Raw genomic sequence first — 19,470 nt, 5'->3', positions numbered from 1 at the left:
GTTACTTGCTGATGTTTCAGTATTACATTGTTTTTTATTAATTAGTTCACCTATAGTGTGGTTGCGCCTCCATGCTAATCTTAACCCATTTTCACATCCAGGTAAGTCCCTGATTAAATGCCAATGTTTAAACAATATTTTTCTGATATTTGTGGCAAAATATGAATAATCAAAAGCACAGGTCAATTTCTGATCTTTTACTCTCTTATTGTACTGTAATAAATCATGTCTCTCCTTGGCATCTACCCTAGTTTTAGCCTGCTTGATAATAGATGGTGGGTAGCCACGATGTTCAAGGGCTTTACCTAATTCCTTACTAGCATTTTCATAAGAAGAGGAGTAATAGTTAATACGTTTATGTCTCAAAAATTGCCCATAGGGTAAATTTCTTATAAGGTGGGGAGGATGAAAGCTATTGAAATGAAGGAGTGTGTTACGGTCTGTTGGTTTTTTGTATGATGTGGTGGTCAATCTACCATCTGGTTTTAAAGTGACCAAAGTGTCTAAAAATGGTACTTCCACCATGTCATGATGACCTATAAATTTAATTGTGGAATGCTGGCTATTAACCCATTGTATGAATTGTTCTATGGAGTCCGGATTTAAATAAACAAGAAAAATATCATCCAGGAATCTGGTATAAAAATTAATATCAGACTTAAATGGATTAGTAATATCATTGTATAACCACTGGTTTTCAAGGTAAATCATAAAGAGGTTTGCGATGGTCGGAGCCATCGGGGAGCCCATAGAGACTCCATGAGTTTGTAAGTATAAATTGTCTTCAAATTCAAAGTAATTATTTTCAAAAATCAAATCCAATAAATCCAGCAAAAAGTGTGTAGGTGGGATACATAATTGTCTATTGTCTAACAAATTTTGTATAACTAATCTTGCCTCTTCCAATGGAATGTTGGTATATAAGGATGTGACATCCATAGTCATTAATACTGCTCCTTTTGGTACCCTTAATTTTTCTATGAGGTTAATAAAGTGGGTAGTGTCTTTTAACAATGTGTCTTGAGTTGGAAGCAGCTTCTGAAAATGAAAATCTATAAATTTGGCTAAAGGTTCCAAGAAGGATCCACATTGTGAAATAATTGGTCTGCCTATGGGTGGACGGTCAGGTTTATGTATTTTTGGTAAAATATATATGTGAGGGATCCTTGGGTACTTGTTTTCAAGAAAAGCAGCTTCATTATTATTAATATATCCTAGTCCCAAGCCCTCATGTATTACAATCCTGATCACTCTTATGATCTCATTAATACAACTATAATTAACAGGTTTATAATATTTTCTGTCATTTAGTTGCCTGAGGACTTCATTTCTATAATCCTCTGTGTTAAGTACTACTATACCTCCTCCTTTGTCAGCTGGTTTTATAGTAATGTCTGGATCAGATTGTAACTGTTGCAAAGTATTAAATTCCTCTTGGGTAAGATTAAAAGGGGCATTTCTTCTCTTGTATTTCAGTAACTCCAAATCCCTAAGTACCATTTTTTCAAAAGTGCTTATTTCAGGTACCTCTATTAAGGGTATAAATGTTGATTTTGCTCTAAATCTAACTGGTTGTGTAATCTCTGTAGACTGTGGAAAATAATATTTCAATTTAAGTAGACGTGTGAGCTTAAAAAGGTCTACTCTGGTGCGAAAGGCATTGTATTTAGGTACAGGAACAAAGGAGAGGCCTTTGTTTAAAACTTTGATTTGTGTTTCAGTTAGTGTCTTATTGGATAAATTAAAGACTATTTCTTGCGGGATCCTCTCCTGCTCCCCTGAAAATCCGATTGATATCTATTAGGTTGACGCAAGCGTCTTTGGGGTCTTAAAGCACCTCTTGGAGGTAGTGGTTCCTCACTAGAAAAGCTTGCAGTATCTATTTCCGATTCAGAAAAAGTATCTGGATCCCAAGTAACATTTTTTGTTTTAAAACGAGGATGTTTATATGTTAACCATGGGTAAACATTATCTGAAGCATAGTCTCTCTGATCACGATTGAACTTACGATTCTTGAATTCTTTAATACTTTCAGTCAGTTTCTTAATATTAGAGTCCAATTCTTCTAATTTATTATCATAAATATCCTGAGTCACTTTAGATTTAAGATTATTTTTGAGCTGAGAAATCTCAGTGTCCATGGTTTCTATTTGTTTGGAACTCTGCTCTATGATTAACAACATGAGATCAAATGGCGCTTCTACACGCTGGGCCTTTTCCAACCTCTCACTCTCGTTTTATAAAGTCAGTGGCAAGCCAGTTCCTCTGGGGCAGAGATTTAAAAGGCAGCGTAAAATGCAGAGTGGTTTTGATCTTGATTCATGAAGCACTCCCCCCTTAAAAAAAACACAACAACACTCACATTTTGTGGGGCAACAAAACCCATAACAACCATGCTCTGAGCCCAATTGGGGATTGTACATGCCTGGAAATAGGCTGCTTGTATAAGAGTGGTAAGGCAGCAGACTTGCAGTCTGAAGCTCTGCCCATGAGGCTGGGAGTTCAATCCCAGCAGCCGGCTCAAGGTTGACTCAGCCTTCCATCCTTCCAAGGTCGGTAAAATGAGTACCCAGCTTGCTGGGGGGTAAACGGTAATGACTGGGGAAGGCACTGGCAAACCACCCCGTATTGAGTCTGCCATGAAAACGCTAGAGGGCATCACCCCAAGGGTCAGACATGACCCGGTGCTTGCACAGGGGATACCTTTACCTTTACCTTATAAATTTCTCAGTTAGGTTGGGGAATGACACGCTTGGGTGGATAAGTCCCTTCTTATGCACAGGGTGGCCCATTTTTAAGATGCTGGCATCCTTTCCTACAGCATTTTGAGGGCAGAGCAGAGATCAGATTTGGCCCCCCACAGCTTCCCTTTCTGTGTCAAACAGCAGGCTTTATTATTATTTTAAGGGCCATTACATCACTTTCTGTCGGATTGGAGCCCTGGCCATGCTTTTCAAAGGTGATTTTATTTCATCATCCGTGATGTGAAACAGACTGTCCAGTCAAAGAATTCTTTATATGCCTGACTTCAGAGAGCCCCACCCCACTGCAAATGCCACATGGAGATAAAGCAACTGAGGGGAAGAGAGACTTTAAATGTTTCATTTCCTTGCTTTAGGGCATTTATAATGTTCTGAGTTAAAAGCCTTCAGATCCACTTTCTGCACTGGTTCCTTTCTAAATATTAATGATAAATACACATAACGTACACACAGCTCTTATGCAACCAAGCACGACTGTTTTTGCGGCAGGAGTTAAAGGACTGTACCTCAACTGCCCCAGTAATATTTACTGAGTTGTGTAGCAAATAAAAATCATGGAGTTTCTACATTGCATCTCACAAACTCCCAAGATGTTCGGATTCATATAAACCCCCGGCAGCAACAACAGTGTTAATGGCTTGCTTGGAAAAAGAGAAGTTTTGGAAGAAGAAATGGTAACAAAGACAGAGAGACGTAGGTGGGGAGAGGGTGCAGGGAGGAAGAAGAAGAAGAAGAAGAAGAAGAAGAAGAAGAAGAAGAAGAAGAAGAAGAAGAAGAAGAAGAAGAAGAAGAAGAAGAAGAAGAAAGAAGTAGAAGTAGAAGTAGAAGTAGAAGTAGAAGTAGAAGTAGAAGTAGAAGTAGAAGTAGAAGTAGAAGTAGAAGTAGAAGTAGAAGTAGAAGAAGTAGAAGTAGAAGAAGAAGTAGAAGTAGAAGTAGAAGTAGAAGTAGAAGTAGAAGTAGAAGTAGAAGTAGAAGTAGAAGAAGTAGTAGAAGTAGAAGTAGAAGTAGAAGTAGAAGTAGAAGTAGAAGTAGAAGTAGAAGTAGAAATAATAATTTTTTTGTACGCTGTTTTTTAGTACCAGAAAGAGCCTCAAGGTGGCTAACAATCACCTTCCTTTCCTCTCTCTGCAACAGACACCCTGTAGCTGGGGCTGAAAGAGCTCTGAGAGAACTGTGAGTGGTCACTTAACTCATTGGAGGAGATTGGATGAGAGTCCACCCTCCAAAGCAGCCATTTTCTCCCAGAGAACGGATCTCTCTAGTCTAGCCATCTGGCATAATTTTGGAAGATCATAAGTCTCCTAGGAACCCAAAGGATGAGAAATCTAATAAGTATTATTGTAAAAAATCTATTGCACACATGTTTTATTACATAAGGCTAAACGAGGTCAATTTAAAACAGTACAATAAAATTGCATTGCAAAACATGCAAAAATCCTTTGAGTCACACATGCAGCGCCAAAAATTATGCCACAGATACCGAAACGACCTGACACGTTTTGCTACAGTTGGAGCTTCTTCAGTTATCGACCCCCACATACTTAAATAGAAAATCCATATACAAAGGAAATCCTTCAAAGGCAGGGAGATTAAACATAGGTCCTGTAAACCAGGAGTAGTCAACCTGTGGTCCTCCAGATGTTCATGGACTACAATTCCCATGAGCCCCTGCCAGCATTTGCTGTAAACAAAAGAGAGAATGAAATATTATAAAGTTAGTACAGCTATATAAACATATAGATTACATATAATAACAGTAATGGTAATTCCTTATTATAGGGGCCAGTAAATAACCTGGGTCTATATTATGGATGGACAGTGGTGATCCTTTGCCCCAGGGTTTCCCAGAATGTAACCAAGATCCTTTCCTCTTGAGAGAGTTCAACCACTATCCTGATCACCTGTAAAAGTTGCAGATCTGCCCTACACATCTCACACGTTTTGTGCAGGACACAACAGAGGAGCCTTCCCTGGAGATCCCATTTGCCAGGCTAAAACTCCTTACCATTCACAGCACCCTCGCCTGGATAGCCCAGGCCAGCCTGATCTCATCAGATCTTAGACGCTAAATAGGGCTACTATTTGGATGGGTGATCTCCAAGGAAGACCATGCTGAGGCAGGCAGTGACTAGCCACCTCTGGAGGTCCCTTGCCTTGAAGACCCTACATGGTCACCATGGGAGGGGGCAATATAAATTAAATAAATAATCATCATAAATAATAATAAGGCAAACCCAGCTTGATGATACTTTTCAGCACACTACCACCGGTCATGACAGGGCAGGCTCAACCATCGTCCAAGTGGTCTTCCTCCAACTTCCTCAAAGGAAGTCCTCCATGGGGCAGAGGAAGGCTCCAAACTGGAGCCAAAAGGAAAGGCGGGGGGATAAGTATTTTAATTAATGAATGTGGCTCAGCCATGTGGTATAACAGGGGTAGGATCTACCCTACTTCCTCACCTGGCATGGAGGCAAAGCCCTGATCTGGATAAGCCAGGCAAACCCAATCCCATCAGATTAGGGAAGCTAAGCAGGGCTGATCCTGGTTAGCATTTGGAGGGGAGACCTGCAAGGATTTGGGTGGCAGTTCCTCCAGGGAACACAAGGGGTCATCATGACGCAAAGGCAAGAAAATGGCAAGCAATCTCTGATCATCTCTTAACCGGCCGCCGCACGGTTTTGGATCTTCCTGTTATATTATACATGTGCCAATAAATAAATAATAAATAATCATAACAGGCAAAACAAATGTCCTGCCAATAGCTTTTTGGGAATAACGAGGAGAACAAGAAGCCTGTGACATTGGATCTATATCTATCTATCTATCTATCTATCTATCTATCTATCTATCTATCTATCTATCTATCTATCTATCTATCTATCTATCTATCTATCTATCTAATGATCTTAATGGAGTTCTGGATTGAAAAATGTACTTGAAAAAGGATCCAGATGGCTCTCAGCATTGTGAATTCCGTTGGGATCTAGCCAAACCTCCCTCCTATCCGAAATGCTAAAGATAGCATTTGCAGATAAATTTAGCATTTCGAACGTCGGATGTACACTTCTAAGCTCTCTCTTTTCCTTCCTCCCGTCTACACTTCTCACATGACCTTATAGACCCAAATTTAAGAGGACTGGTGAACTGATCAGTTGTGAGGAAAGAGGACAACTAAGGTAATTCCTCTTGATGCTGAGCTGAAATGCTCACTCCCAGATATTAAAATGTGGTGGGCAGATGCACCATGCTTGTCCAGATCTTCCAGATTTCTGCCTTGCCCTGTGACCCAGCTCACCACAATGCCCGGTGTGTAACATGACAAGTGGTACTTACATGCACAGAATTCAACCTGCAGAGGCCCAACAACCTACAAAAGTTTTTGCAGGTTATTGGATTGTTGTGCTTCGGGTTCTGTATAGGAGGAACCACCCTTTACTTTAACATATATAAGTGTTGGACCTTGTAGGGAGCTGAACAGAAGAAGAAGACGAAGAGTTGGTTATTGTACCCTGCTTTTCACTACCCAAAGAAGTCTCAAAGTGGCATAAAATCACTTGCCCTTCCTCCCTACACAACAGACACCTGGTGAGGTATGAGAGAGCTCACCCTGAGAGAGCTCTGAATGGCCGAAGGTCACCCAGCTGGCTGTATGTGGAGGAGGACTAGGGAAACATGTGAGGAATCATACCCAGTTCACCAGATTAGAGGTCACCGCTCTTAGCCTCTACACTATGGTGGCCCAGACAATCGGGTTTTTCCACTAATTGTCCAGAAAAAAAAACTGAAATAATACCAGACATTTAATTTTTCCCAGTCAGTCAAAATACTGGCTTGGAGGAAGAAGAAAGAGGGAACCAGAAAGCCCCTGAGAGGGGAGTATGGCACCCAGAGATACCACAGAAGGCAACATCAGGGGAAGGCTTTGTGCCCCACTGTTGGTCCTCTAGAGCAGTGGTCCCCAACCTGCGGGCCGCGGCCCGGCGCCGGGCCGCAAAGGCCATGGCGCCGGGCCGCGGCTCCCTCTCCCCGCCCCCCCCCGCAGTAAAAAACTTCCCAGGCCGCAAGTTTGCGGCCCGGGAAGCTACTTACTGCGGGAGGGCGGGGAGAGGGAATCAGGGCCGGGCCGCGCCCGTGCAGGCCGCGCCCGCTCGGCCCGATCCGCGGGTGCGGCCCGCGGGTGCGACCCGCGGGTGCGGCCCGATCCGCGGGCGCGGCCGGGCGCGGCCGGGCGCGGCCCGCGGGCGCGGCCCGAAGTATGGGCGTGGCCCGCGCGGGCGCGGTCCCTGCGGGCGCGACCCAATACCCTGCCGGTCCCCAGCCTAATAAAGGTTGGGGACCACTGCTCTAGAGGATCTGGTTGGCTACTATGTGAGGCAGGATGCTGGACTAGATAAACCACTGGTCTGATCCAGCAGGGCTCTTTTGATGTTATGATGAAGGCCTTGGCCTTTATGCCCTGTTGATGGTCCTCTAGAGCAGTGGTCCCCAACCTTTTTATCACTGGGGACCGGTCAACACTTGACAATTTTACTGCGGTCTGGGGGGGGGGTAGTCTTTTGCCGAGGAATGTCATCACTGGCACCTGAGCCCTGCTCCACTTGCTTTCCCGCCAGTGCCCCTGACTTCCTGCTGCCTAATGGGGGCCACTGCCAGCAACAGCTGCGCAGTGCCATGCCATGGGGGAGCCCCAGCCATGGTAGCCGCTGGAGAGCACCAAAGGTGAGCCGGCGGCAGAGTGGCAGGGCAGTCCCCAAAGCAGCAGCCATGGAAGAGGACGAGGAGGAGCCGTGGCCAAGTGCCAACTGATCCACGGACCAGGGATTGCGGACCGCTGCTCTAGAGGAACTGGCTGTCCACTGTGTGGGGCAGAATGCTGGACTAGGTAGACATCCTTATCAGGGAAGGCCTCATCCTCTAAGCCCTGTTGTTCGCCCTCCAGAGGAACTGTGTGAGATGGGATGCTGGACTAGATGGACCACCGGTCTGACCCAACAGGGCTCTTCTTACACTCTTATCCAGGAAGGCTGCATGAAGCAAATGGGTTTTCACAGCATGGGGCTGTTTCAGATCCTTCAAGGCATCTCTGAGGTAGTCAACACTGGCTCAGGAGTTTTGTTCCTGTACTGATGTCAACCATCTCCCTCTTGTGCTTGCAGACTCCGGGGTGCCTTCTGGAGGAGTGATTGTCTCCATTGTGTTTGGAATCATGCTCTTTTTGGGCCTGGTTGCAGGACTCCTCATCTGCCGGCGAAGGTACCGAAAATTGATCTCAGGGGAGGAGGGCAGCAGCAGAGGGGCTCCAGCTAAGGATCGCTGTCCGTGGTCCTGGCAGCCTTCCACCCATCTCCATCCTGACGTATTCTTGTCTCTTTCAGGCGTGCTTTTCATCACCGAGCACGGCCAAGCCACGCCCACACTGGTTATGACCGAGGTGAGCTCTCCAGTTCCAGAAAGGCAGAGCAGCTGATGAGAGGGTGGGCCATACAACTAGGTCTCTGTGACATGGGGCGGACCAAGTGGGCTCCCAGCCATTCAGTAGAGATCCAGGTGGGGCCTGGAGATCTCCTGGAATGACAGCCAGTCTCCAGGTGACAGAGATCAGATCCCCTGGAGGGAATGGCAGCTTTGGTGGGTGGACACTTGGGCATTACACCCCACTGAGGATCCTCCCTTCCCCAAAACCCACCCTCCCCCGGTTCCACCCCCAAATCTCCAGGAATTCCCCATCCCAAAGTTGAAAACTCTTTACTTTAGAACATCAGACACGCCTAGTGAATATGATAAAAAATTGGGGGAGGCAGGGTGAAAGATGGATGCTGGTACCTTGCTTGCCCTGCCCTTTTTTCACCCAACAGTGCTTCCCAGGTCTATTTTCCTCTTCTAGCTTCCTGTTTGCAAGGACAAACAGATTCAAAAGCTGGCAAATGAGAAGATGAAATACCAGAATGAATATCTTCTCCCACCACCCCTGGAGGCATCCCCCCCTGTTTCAAAATGGCTGCTGTAACAGTCTTTTCTATGCAGAGAAGCTTTCAAGGATGAAGTTGTTCACGTAAGGCATGCCTTTCTTGCATGGTAGGGGGCCTCTGGGGAGCCCTTGGTGTAGCACCCCAGATGAGCAGAGGGAATGTTCCTTCTAGGATGCCTCAGGGCCTTCCCCTGCAATCTGATGCAGGGGTTACCCCATTGTAAGTTCATATGGATCAGTGGACTTAGACTGGAGTAATTCTGCATATGAACATACGAATCTGACCTGTGGTCCCATTGAAGACAGTTGTCATGACCCTGGGATACACACTCATGAAGGCCCCAAAGCAGACACAAACCCTTTGCGGTGTGCAGTCCAAAAGTAGCTTTATTGGGATTCTGTGGGGCAACAACAGGAACTTGTCATTACAGAGAAAGATTTCAGAAGATGCCGCATAGAGCATCCCCAGGTACACCCTCAGGCCCCAGCCCCACTTCCATCGGATTCCGCACCAAAAGGCATTCCCATGGAAAGGCTGTTTTGTCTAAGCTACAAAGTGAAACCATTCTTCAAACATCTTAACTCCCAGATGTGCAGAGCCAGGCAAGGTCATTTACATTCCTTACAACACTAAGCAGTGGCAGCCATAAAAGATAACAGGCACACCTTCAGAGGGCGAAAGGAACAAGGGAGTGGAGAAGGGAAAGCAGGCCCCTGCAATGTCCCCTTGGCTGAAAGCTATGAGAGCCAGTTTGGTGTAGTGGTTAGGAGCGCAGACTTCTAATCTGGCATGCCAGGTTCAATTCTGCACTCCCCCACATGCAACCAGCTGGTTGACCTTGGGCTCACCATGGCACTGATAAAACTGTTCTGACCGAGCAGGAATATCAGGGCTCTCTCAGCCTCACCCACCTCACAGGGTGTCTGTTGTGGGGAGAGGAAAGGGAAGGCGACTGTAAGCCGCTTTGAGCCTCCTTCAGGTAGAGAAAAGCGGCATATAAGAAGCCATGTAGAAGAAGAAGAGTTGGTTCTTATATGTATGCTCAGTACTGTATGCTCAGACTGCCTGTGGTTCCCCAGAGTCTCAAGCAGTGGTTTTTCTCATCATCTACCACTTGGTCCTTTTAACTGGAGGTTCCCAGGATTGAGCCTGGGACCCTTCTGCATGCCCACGTAGATGATCTACCACTGAGCTGCACCCCCTCCCTGCTAGAGATTAAACCTAAACAGGTCTGCTCAGAGTCTTCCCCAGGATGGCTCAGCTGGGTTTGCTTTCAGGAAAGTGCTCTTCTTAACATTGCACTGCTAGTAGCTGAAATTATAGTTGGCCAAGGCTGGACAAACCCTGGGGGACCCTGAGGCACCGCAAGCCGACTCTTTTTGCAGCTGAGGCCTTGAGTGGTTTTTTACTGCGAATTTGCTCAGTTTCCTTTGCTGCTGTACTCCTTCCCCACCACAAAAGTTGTCCCTTTGAGATCCCATTCTGTTCTGGGTTGACATCTTCCATTGAACTATCTACTGTGACTCCCAAGTTCATCTGCAAGCTCATTAGCCTATGCTTGAAGATGAGATTTATTTTTGTCTCAGTGTGCATTGCCCTACACTTACCAAAGTTGAATATCTCCTGCCACATGATTGCTCACTCACCCAATTTGTGGAAATCGCTGACCTGGATAGCCCAGGCAAGCCCAATCCCATCAGCTCTTGGGAGCTGAGCCAGTATTTGGATAGTATTTGGATGAGAGGCCTGCAAGGATTTGGGTGGTAGTTCCTCCAAGGACCACTAGGTGCAGAGGCACCTAGGACCACAAGAACCACATGATGCAGAGGCAAGAGAATGGCAAAACCACCTCTGAACGACCCTCACCTGGCTGCCAGACAGATCTCCTTGCTGTATACACATGCCATACAATAAATAAAGAGTACCCAATTTGTGGCAATCCTCCTGGAGCTCTTCACAGCCTCAGGTGGATCTCAAACCATTGTCATTAACATACATGCTTGAAAGCAGGTTCTGTTCATCTGTCTATCTTAAACCAGTCAACTGATTTAAGGCTGGGCCCTTGGGAATACTCATCTATTTTGAATTCTTGCTTCCTCTCGGAATCTTTGCAGAGAAATCATTGCTTTTATTCCTTGACAGATGAGATCTGGTTGAAGCCTTACGTAGATCTCCAGCCCTATGAGGATCCCAGCCGGGGAGTCCTGGAATTCACAAAGGAGTTGGACCCTTCTCTTGTCAACATGGAGACCGTCATCGGCGAAGGTGGGAACATTGGAGGGTCTTACCCTTTCTCTGTTGGAAGGCCTCTGTGTCACGAACCGTAGGCTGATCCGGCTGACCAGAAGAGACCCCCTTTGGAGAGAACTGCTCCATACACATGTAGTGCAGAGAAATCAGTCTTTACAGAAGAGTTCCATGAAGCAAAGCAGGACAAAGCATGGCAAGAACAGGAACGTTGACAGAGACAAGCACAGATGGCCTCCTCAGGTCTATAAAAAGGGGATAGTTTAAGCGGGAAAAATAGTTCCCATAGAGGAGGCTTTTGATCTAAAGGGCGGGAATTCAGGAGACATCAATTCTGCCCTCCCTGCCATTCCTGGCAGTAAATTTCCATCCCCTACTATGTGAACCAAGGACGAGGAGAGATAAAAGAGAGCTCTTCACAGGTCTTAGACCACAAGATGGAGGAGGGGAGGGAAGTTACAGAAAAACAAAGGGAACACGGGGGTTAGGGAGGGGTGAAGGACCCGCAGGCCCATTGAACCTCTAAGTTAACACTCCCGAGGAGATTGGGAGGGCAATCATGACACCCTGCTTGCCATTTCCCCATCGCCCATCCTCTTACCTTTGCGTGTCCAACAGGGGAGTTCGGGGAGGTCTACCGGGGGACTCTACGATTAGCAGGGAAGGACCGTGTCGTCGTGGCCATCAAGACCTTGAAGTCGAGTTACTCCGATTCGACGTGGTGGAACTTCCTGCGCGAGGCAACCATCATGGGCCAGTTCAATCACCAGAACATCGTGCGTCTGGAGGGGGTCGTCACAAAACGTAAGAGCACTGAGAGGATCGGCATTCCGCCTGGGGTGGAGGGAGGAGGAGAGAAGGAACTGGGGCCTTCAAGCACATGCTGGGAGAAGAGATGGCTGGACATGGCTTTTCAAGGCAGCAGGTCTCCCATCCATTGGGTGGACTTGGAAGTCTTTTGTGGCCAGGGCTGGCCTGCACACCCGGCAGGGTGAGGCTGCAGGTATTGGGATAAGAGGGTAGCAAGTGGTGAATCGTTAAGTTCTCAGGTCATGCAAATGGAGGGCCATGGCTCCCTTTATCACTACATCTCATGTTAGGTCGTCCTTTCTCCTTGTTGCCTTCCTCTTTTCCTTACATGCTTTTCTTTTCCGATGACTCTTCTCATAAGGCGAGCAAAGCACGATCCTCTTGGTGTAGCCACTGGAGCTCCTACGGGAGAGTCCGGACTTGATTTGCTCTGGAACCCACCAGTTTGCCTTTTTGGCGGTCCAAAACAAAAAGGAGAGAATATCCTGGCCCCAAAAGTCAAGAACCTGAAAAGGACAGCACAAGGGAAATGAACTTAAGCCTATACAGGGTAGAATGAAATTTGAAAAAGTTATAGTAGCCGTATCTATTAATCAAGTTAAAATCCCAAGGCTTTTATCATAGCCGCAATAAAATCAATACATATCTACCTACTAATGCCTCCACTGACCTGCAGCATACTCTGAATGAAGGTTGGTCCCTTACTGGACACTGAAAGGGTTTGCCTTGACCAGGCTGCTGTTGAAATAGTAGAGGCCTCAATTTGTTTTATCTGGCCTTCTGGTCCACAGAATTGACAATAGGTCTACAGTGTCCTGACTATATCTTTCTGTGTAAAGGAGTCAACTGGCTATAACAATTCTTGTATTTACATTTAACAGATGCTGGTTTTATTTGCCACCTGACCATTAATAAAGGCGGTTATGCCGAAATATATCTGGTCAGTGGAGGCATTAGTATCCAGTATGAATTGATTTTATTCAGGTGATGCTAATAGCCTTGGGTTTTAAATTTAAATATTAGTACTATATATTTTTTAATTGCATTCTACTCTACATAGCTTAGGATCATTTCCCTTGTGTCGACCTTTTTAGGTTCTTGCCTTTTTGGCAGTCTGTAAGACTCTCCTCCAAGGCCACATTCCAAAGGAATCTCCTTCCTTCCTTCCTTCCTTCCTTCCTTCCTTCCTTCCTTCCTTCCTTCCTTCCTTCCTTCCTTCCTTCCTTCCTTCCTTCCTTCCTTCCTTCCTTCCTTCCCTCCCACTTTCTTCATTGTCCAACTTTCACACTCCTTCAGAGTAATGGGGAATACTACGGCATGAATGAATCTGGTCTTGGTTGCAATGAAGGATCTCTTCTAGCTCCTTCACCGATGAACCTCCCCATCTCGGTCTCCTTCTGATTTCCTGGGGGCCGTCTTTTGCATCTAGCATTGGTGATGGTGGAAGGTTGTTGCCAAGCTGCAACTGACTCATAGCGACCTTGTGAGTCACAGAGATGGTTTGCCGTCGCCTGCCCCTGACCTGGTGGAATGAGCTTCCAGAGGACATCAGGGCCCTGACAGAGCTAGTGCAGTTCCGCAGGGCGCTTCCACCATTGGTTGTGGCCAATGAACATCAGGATGGGTTTGGTCGACACCACCTGGGGCCCCCTCGACATAAATACCCCCCTTTGAAAACGGAGATGCTCTGAGGGTTGCCTACACAGTTGGCCTGATTGTTTTTATGGTGATATTGTAAATTATATATGTTTTTGTCTATTATATATGTTTTTATGCAACAGTCTTGGAAGCCACCTTGAGCCGGGGTATAAATCAAAACATAAAATAAAAATAAAGACCTGGAAGCAGAGAAAAGGGGGCCATAAGAGGAACATCACTGATTTATTTTCCTCCTCCTTCTTTCCAGGGAACCCTATGATGATTATCACAGAGTACATGGAGAATGGAGCTCTGGACACGTTCTTGCGGGTGAGGGGACTGCATTTCTCTTTGGCGCAGGGAGTCACTGCAGTACATGAGTATGAGTCTTGGCCATATACCTCCAGACAGCCAGAGGTCCAGTCATGGGACTGCATGCCCCTCCGGAGTACACCACTCCCTCTACCTAGAAAACTAGGGGAAAGGATTAGGATAGATCTCTTCCTCTTCGCTACTGCTTTCTACTGTGCAGGGACTTTGGGTTTTTAAAACCGTAATCCCCAGCTGCAGCCTGAAATAGAACAGTCCATGCACAGGCCTATCCATCAGAGTGCAAAATGGATTGGGAGGCGGGAGGGAGTGTATCCCTTCAGTCTTGAATGCACAAATTGTGACCCATCAGCCATGGATGGCAACCTGCCCTGTAGCCGAATTGCATCTCCTGCTTTTGCTGTTTGGTTGGGGCAGCTAGAACAGGGATACATCAGGATCTTGCAGGCCGCAACTGGTGGCCGGATTTGGCTTGGTGGCAAAAAGACTGCTTTAGAATCAGAATCACGCAGAGCTGGAAGAGGCTACCGAGGGCCATCCAGTCCAGCCTCCCACCTTCCCAGGGACTTATAATAGACACTGTGCTGACCAATCTCCCCTTAAAACTTCCAATGGAATCTAGAATACCCGTCAAGGCAGCAGATTCCATCTATGAACAGCCCTCCTGTTATTGAAGTGAAACCACCTTTTCCCATCATTTGAACCCATTGCTCCTAGTCACCTCTAAAGCTGCAGTCAACCAGTTGGCCTCCTCTCCAACATGGGAACACCTTTTGCATAATTAAACACAGCTATCCTATGATCCCTTGCCCTCTTCTTCTCCAAGCTACATGTACGCAACTCTCTCTGCCTTTCCAACCCTTCAACCATCTTTCTTGCCCCAGCCCTGAACATGTTCCAACTGATCAATACCCTGCTTGAACTGTGACGCACAGGTTGGATGCTCACCCGTGGGCCACATGCATACCTCTCTTTGCCTTTCTCAGGAGAACATGGACAAGTTCAGCGCAGTGCAATTGGTCACCATGCTGCAGGGCATTGCCGCGGGGATGACCTACTTGTCGGATCGCAACTACGTCCACCGAGACCTGGCGGCCCGGAACATTCTGGTATCTCACAACCTTCAGTGCAAAGTGTCCGATTTTGGCCTTTCCCGGATACTGGAAAATGACGTGGAAGGGACTTATGAAACAAAGGTAATGTGGGGCAAAGCAGAGTGACGTCGGGAGTTGTCAAGGGATGGGGTGGGGTTGTTTGCTAAAGGGGAAGCAGTGCTTTGTAGCCTCTCAGGGTAAACAGGGCAGGCTTGTGGGCCTATGGGATGACTGAAGCATTCCAGAAGAACAGGTGTTGAGTCCTTTCAGACCAGCCATTCGAGGTATGAACAGATTGGACCAGATAGAAGTCTTTTCTAGCAGAACCCTCGTGAATTGCACAATAGCTCATGAAACCAGGGCTGAATCTGCACTTCTTTTATTCCGTTGTGGATCCTGCTGAATCCAGATCGATTTGAACTCAAGTCTTCCTCTCCCCCCCCCTCCCTATTGAAACAGAAAAGTGTTCTACAGTTGATTGGGGAAGCTCAGAGTGGGGAGGGGAGCCAAGCACAGCAGGAGTCTGTTTTTCCTTGAACGAGGGTGGGGGAGAGGATTGAAGAAGTGGGTGGAATAAGCTTAAGAGGTGGGTGGAATAAGCCTAAGAGACAAATTTCTGCTGAGAGAAGTTAGGGCTTCTGGAGCATAGTCACTTTAAGACAAGCCTTGCAACCAGGAACCAGGAAGTCTTTGAACTGGTGCCCTGGCCAATCAGGGAAGACTGTTTTGCTACAAGGCATGGAGAAGTTAATTCTCAAAAAACAGAAACCTGCACACTTACTGATGGCAGTTTTTCAAATATCAAGGCTTAGATCCACTTCAGGTTATCACAGGGGAAGGGTATGGTCACACAAATCAATCATGCTTGTTGCAGAGGGAAAATTTAAAGCACCCAAAATCAAAATGGAAATCAAATTCAGTGTAGATGGCAGAGATTTATTCGGACTGGGAGTGGGTAAAAAGCCCCGTGCAGACTCAACCCAGGAAGCTCACTTGGCCCAAACTGGCAGGAGTGTATCCTCAGACTATTACTGGTAGGAGATAAGGAAGAAGGCATGCTTCATCATTTTTAGACCACCTTTGACAAATCTGGAGAGAAGAACTAGAGCCAGGTGATATTCAAAAAGGAAATTCTTTGCGTTGAGTATCACTGAACTGCAAAATGAAAGTCTCTTCCTTCTTCAGGAAGATTTGAACTAGTTTGGGGCTGCTTGGGGTCATTGAATTTTTCTTACAGAATAGTTCCCAATTCCTGTTGCTGTTTTAATATGTGTGATGTTGCTACTTGCTTATTTAAAAAAATATATTTTAGAGATTATCATGGCCTTGTTGATAATATCTATAACGTAAGCACTCTTGGGAGCTGTTTTAAAGCATGATGAGGGCACATAACCCTTCTGAAGAAAACAAGACCAGGCGCCTACAATTCAAGATGCTTTTGGCTCAACAGGGTGGCAAGATCCCTATCCGATGGACGGCCCCGGAGGCCATATCTCATCGGATCTTCACTTCGGCCAGCGATGTGTGGAGTTTCGGCATCGTCACGTGGGAGGTGTTCTCCTACGGCGACAAGCCATATGGGGACATGAGTAACCAGGAGGTAAGAGGGCCGAGCTTTGCAGCATGAGCATTGGCTGTGGGAGGCGTTTTCCTAGAGCTAGGGGTGGCCAAACCATGGTTCACCAGATGTCCATGGACCACAATTACCATGAACCCCTGCCAGTCCCAAAGCGGCTTACAAACACCTTCCCCTTCCCACAACAGATCCCCTGGGAGGTAGGGGGGAGAGCTCTAATTAGACTGCTCTGTGAGAACAGCTCTAAGAGAACTGTGATTGGCCCAAGGTCACCTAACTGGTTGCATGTGGAGGACCAGAGAACCAGATCTCCAGATGAGAGGCCGCTGCTCTATAACCATCATACCACGCTGGACCACCTATTGTCCTTGTACCAGTTTCTACCTCTTCCCTTCATGGGACAAGCAGTGCATCCAAAGACCCACCTTTGTTTACCTGCAACCCACTTGGGTGACATAGATGCTTTGCATCACAAAAGAATCTCTGGGTTTGGATGTGCTCCTGAGAAAGCAAACCTTGCCCTCCCTTGGCACTTCTAGCTCCTCTTGCTCAGCGGTTCCTCCTCTTTTTCCTGGGCAGGTGATTAAGAGCATAGCGGACGGGTACCGGCTGCCCCCACCAGTGGACTGCCCCTCCCTCCTCTACGAGCTCATGAAAGTCTGCTGGTCGTACGATCGGACGCGGAGGCCCCGTTTCCGGGAGATCCACGCTCAGCTGGAGCACTTCATTGCCAGCCCCCATTTGCTGCGGGCCGTGGCAGACTTCGACCCTAGGTGAGTGCGCGGGGGCCATGCTCCATGACCAAAACAAAACAGTGCTGCTAGAAAAGCTAAATTTTCCAGCCTGAAAACATGTGCAATGTTTTATATGCTCTTATTTGTCAAGATGGATGAAGATGTTAGCCATTCAGTTGTGCCCGACTCTTGGCCATCCTATGGCTCAGCTGCTGCCATGTTTTCCGATCTTGCACCCCTTCTTTTAGTTGACTTATGCTCTGGCCAGTGTTCCTTTTGATCGTCTCTGGGCCCCGTGTTCTTTGTCGGCCTGGTTTCCTATCACCACCGACCGATCCTAGCATCATCGCTCTCTCCATTGAGTTGGATCGTGGTTTTGCGTTCCAGGGATAGATCAGGCTTTATGTGCTGTAATATTTCCTTGTTTGTGACTTTTGCTGTCCACGGAAGCCTTTTCCGGCACCAGAGTTCAAGCGAATTAACTCTCCTCCTGTCCGATTTCTTCATTATCCAACCTTCACAGCCATAAGTGGCTACTGGAAATATAATATTCACCTAATACGTATTATTCTGCATAGTTCAATCTTGCTAGTTACAAGGAGGGAGGGAGAAGACTGAAATGGTCTCAGCTGCACAAGGCGGCAAAGCTACGTTCCACGGGCCATGATAGATCTTGGCTGGAGTTAAACGGCCAACCTATCGCATTATCTTGGACCCCACCTGGGTTCTGCTCCCTATTTTGAAGCCGTGGGGCATGGAGGTAGTGACACTGCAACACCCCTGTGCTCTTGAGATGCTGCAGATGCCATGTCCCCAGCTGGCCACACTTCTGGGCTTGCAAGGGGAGACCCTGAAGACCATACAATGTACTCTCCGGGCTGTGTCTTGGGCACCTGAGCTCTGTGCAAACATTCAACCTGCACCCTTTTATTTCAAAGCTTCAGAGCCCTGGTGGCTAGAAACTTAACCCTTTGTTTGAACAGCGAAGCCAGAAATTCTCTGGCAGCTGAATTCTGTGCCCATCGCTGTGTCCTGGCACTGTTCCCTTACCTGTGTGGGGTCCTGTCATCTACCCAGCCGTTCCTCATGGTACTCTTTAGGAACAGATAGGCAGGCTTTCTCCTTGAGGCGGTAGCATGTTCCCCCACAACAAAAAGGGAAAAAATCGTCACCTAATAGTCCAGGAACCGGAAAGGGTTAGCAAAAAGGGAAATGTCTATAGGCTTAATGAAGGCACCATAGAGTTCCTAAAATATCATGTAGTTATATGCCCCCCAAAAGACATTAAGATAATCTAGTATAGGGGTAGTCAACCTGTGGTCCTCCAGATGTCCATGGACTACAATTCCCATGAGCCCCTGCCAGCGAATGGGAATTGTAGTCCATGGACATCTGGAGGACCACAGGTTGACTACCCCTGATCTAGTAGAAACAAATGGGTGATCCCTGGCCCAAAGGAAGTACGTCTGGTCTTCATCAGGGCCTTTTCAGTCCTGGCCCTGGCCTGGTGGAAAGAGCTCCTGGAGGAGTTAAGGACCCGGACGGAACTGGGCCAGTTCCGCAGGGCATGTAAGATGGAGCTCTTCCGCCAGGCATTGGTTGGAGCCAATGAACAGCAAGATGCCTCTGATTAAACATCCCTTGGGCCCCCTCTCTATGGATATTCTCCGGCACTTCCAACCTGAAAACTGACCGCTCTTATAAATGAAATAACTTGTCTATACATTGGTATAACTGTTTAAAGGATGGTTTTACAGTGTAAATATTATATAAAAATTGTTACTCCTTATGTACCTTGATGAACTAATGTTGGAAACTGCCCCGAGCTGGTATGCTGGGAGGGGCGGGGTATAAATCAGAAAATAAAGAAAGAAAGAAAGAAATACTAGTATTTATTAACAATACAATATAAAGTAAAAACACCCAAAGGCTTTGTGACAGGGGTGGCCAAACTGCGGCTCTCCAGACTTCCATGGACTACAATTCCCATCAGCCCCTGTGAATTGTGGTCCATAGACATCTGGAGAGCCACAGTTGGCCACCCCTGCTTTCTCCATAGCCTCAGATAAAACCTGATCCTAGGAACATACCAGGGCCTCAGTGGTTAGTGGCATCGGGACATTAGTATGTTCATAGGATTGGAGGCTGTGTATCTATCTGGGGTGGCCAAACTGTGGTTCTCCAGATGTCCATGGACTAGTGTGGCAGGAGCTCATGGGAATTGTAGTCCACGGCCATCTGGAGAGCAGCACTTTGGCCGCCACCGGATAAAGCCTTTGAGTGTTTCTAATTTATATTGTATTAATGAGT

The 19,470-nt window shown here is 46.9% G+C and overlaps 1 protein-coding gene across 1 annotated transcript in view; it reads left to right on the top strand.

Annotated features, from left to right (window-relative positions):
• Positions 1–19,470, top strand: part of EPHA1 (EPH receptor A1) — a 124,700-nt gene that overhangs the window by 102,912 nt on the left and 2,318 nt on the right. The window contains exons 9-16 of the mRNA XM_077345864.1: positions 7,919–8,015; positions 8,138–8,193; positions 10,874–10,996; positions 11,597–11,782; positions 13,695–13,756; positions 14,743–14,952; positions 16,301–16,450; positions 17,006–17,199. Of these exons, the coding sequence (XP_077201979.1) occupies positions 7,919–8,015; positions 8,138–8,193; positions 10,874–10,996; positions 11,597–11,782; positions 13,695–13,756; positions 14,743–14,952; positions 16,301–16,450; positions 17,006–17,199 (1,078 nt within the window). The remainder of the gene's footprint in view (positions 1–7,918; positions 8,016–8,137; positions 8,194–10,873; positions 10,997–11,596; positions 11,783–13,694; positions 13,757–14,742; positions 14,953–16,300; positions 16,451–17,005; positions 17,200–19,470) is intronic.

The sequence above is a fragment of the Paroedura picta genome, chromosome 7 (assembly GCF_049243985.1).
Source record: "Paroedura picta isolate Pp20150507F chromosome 7, Ppicta_v3.0, whole genome shotgun sequence".
NCBI classification, from domain to species: Eukaryota; Metazoa; Chordata; class Lepidosauria; order Squamata; family Gekkonidae; genus Paroedura; species Paroedura picta.
This window is presented reverse-complemented; position numbering and strand designations above follow the sequence as displayed.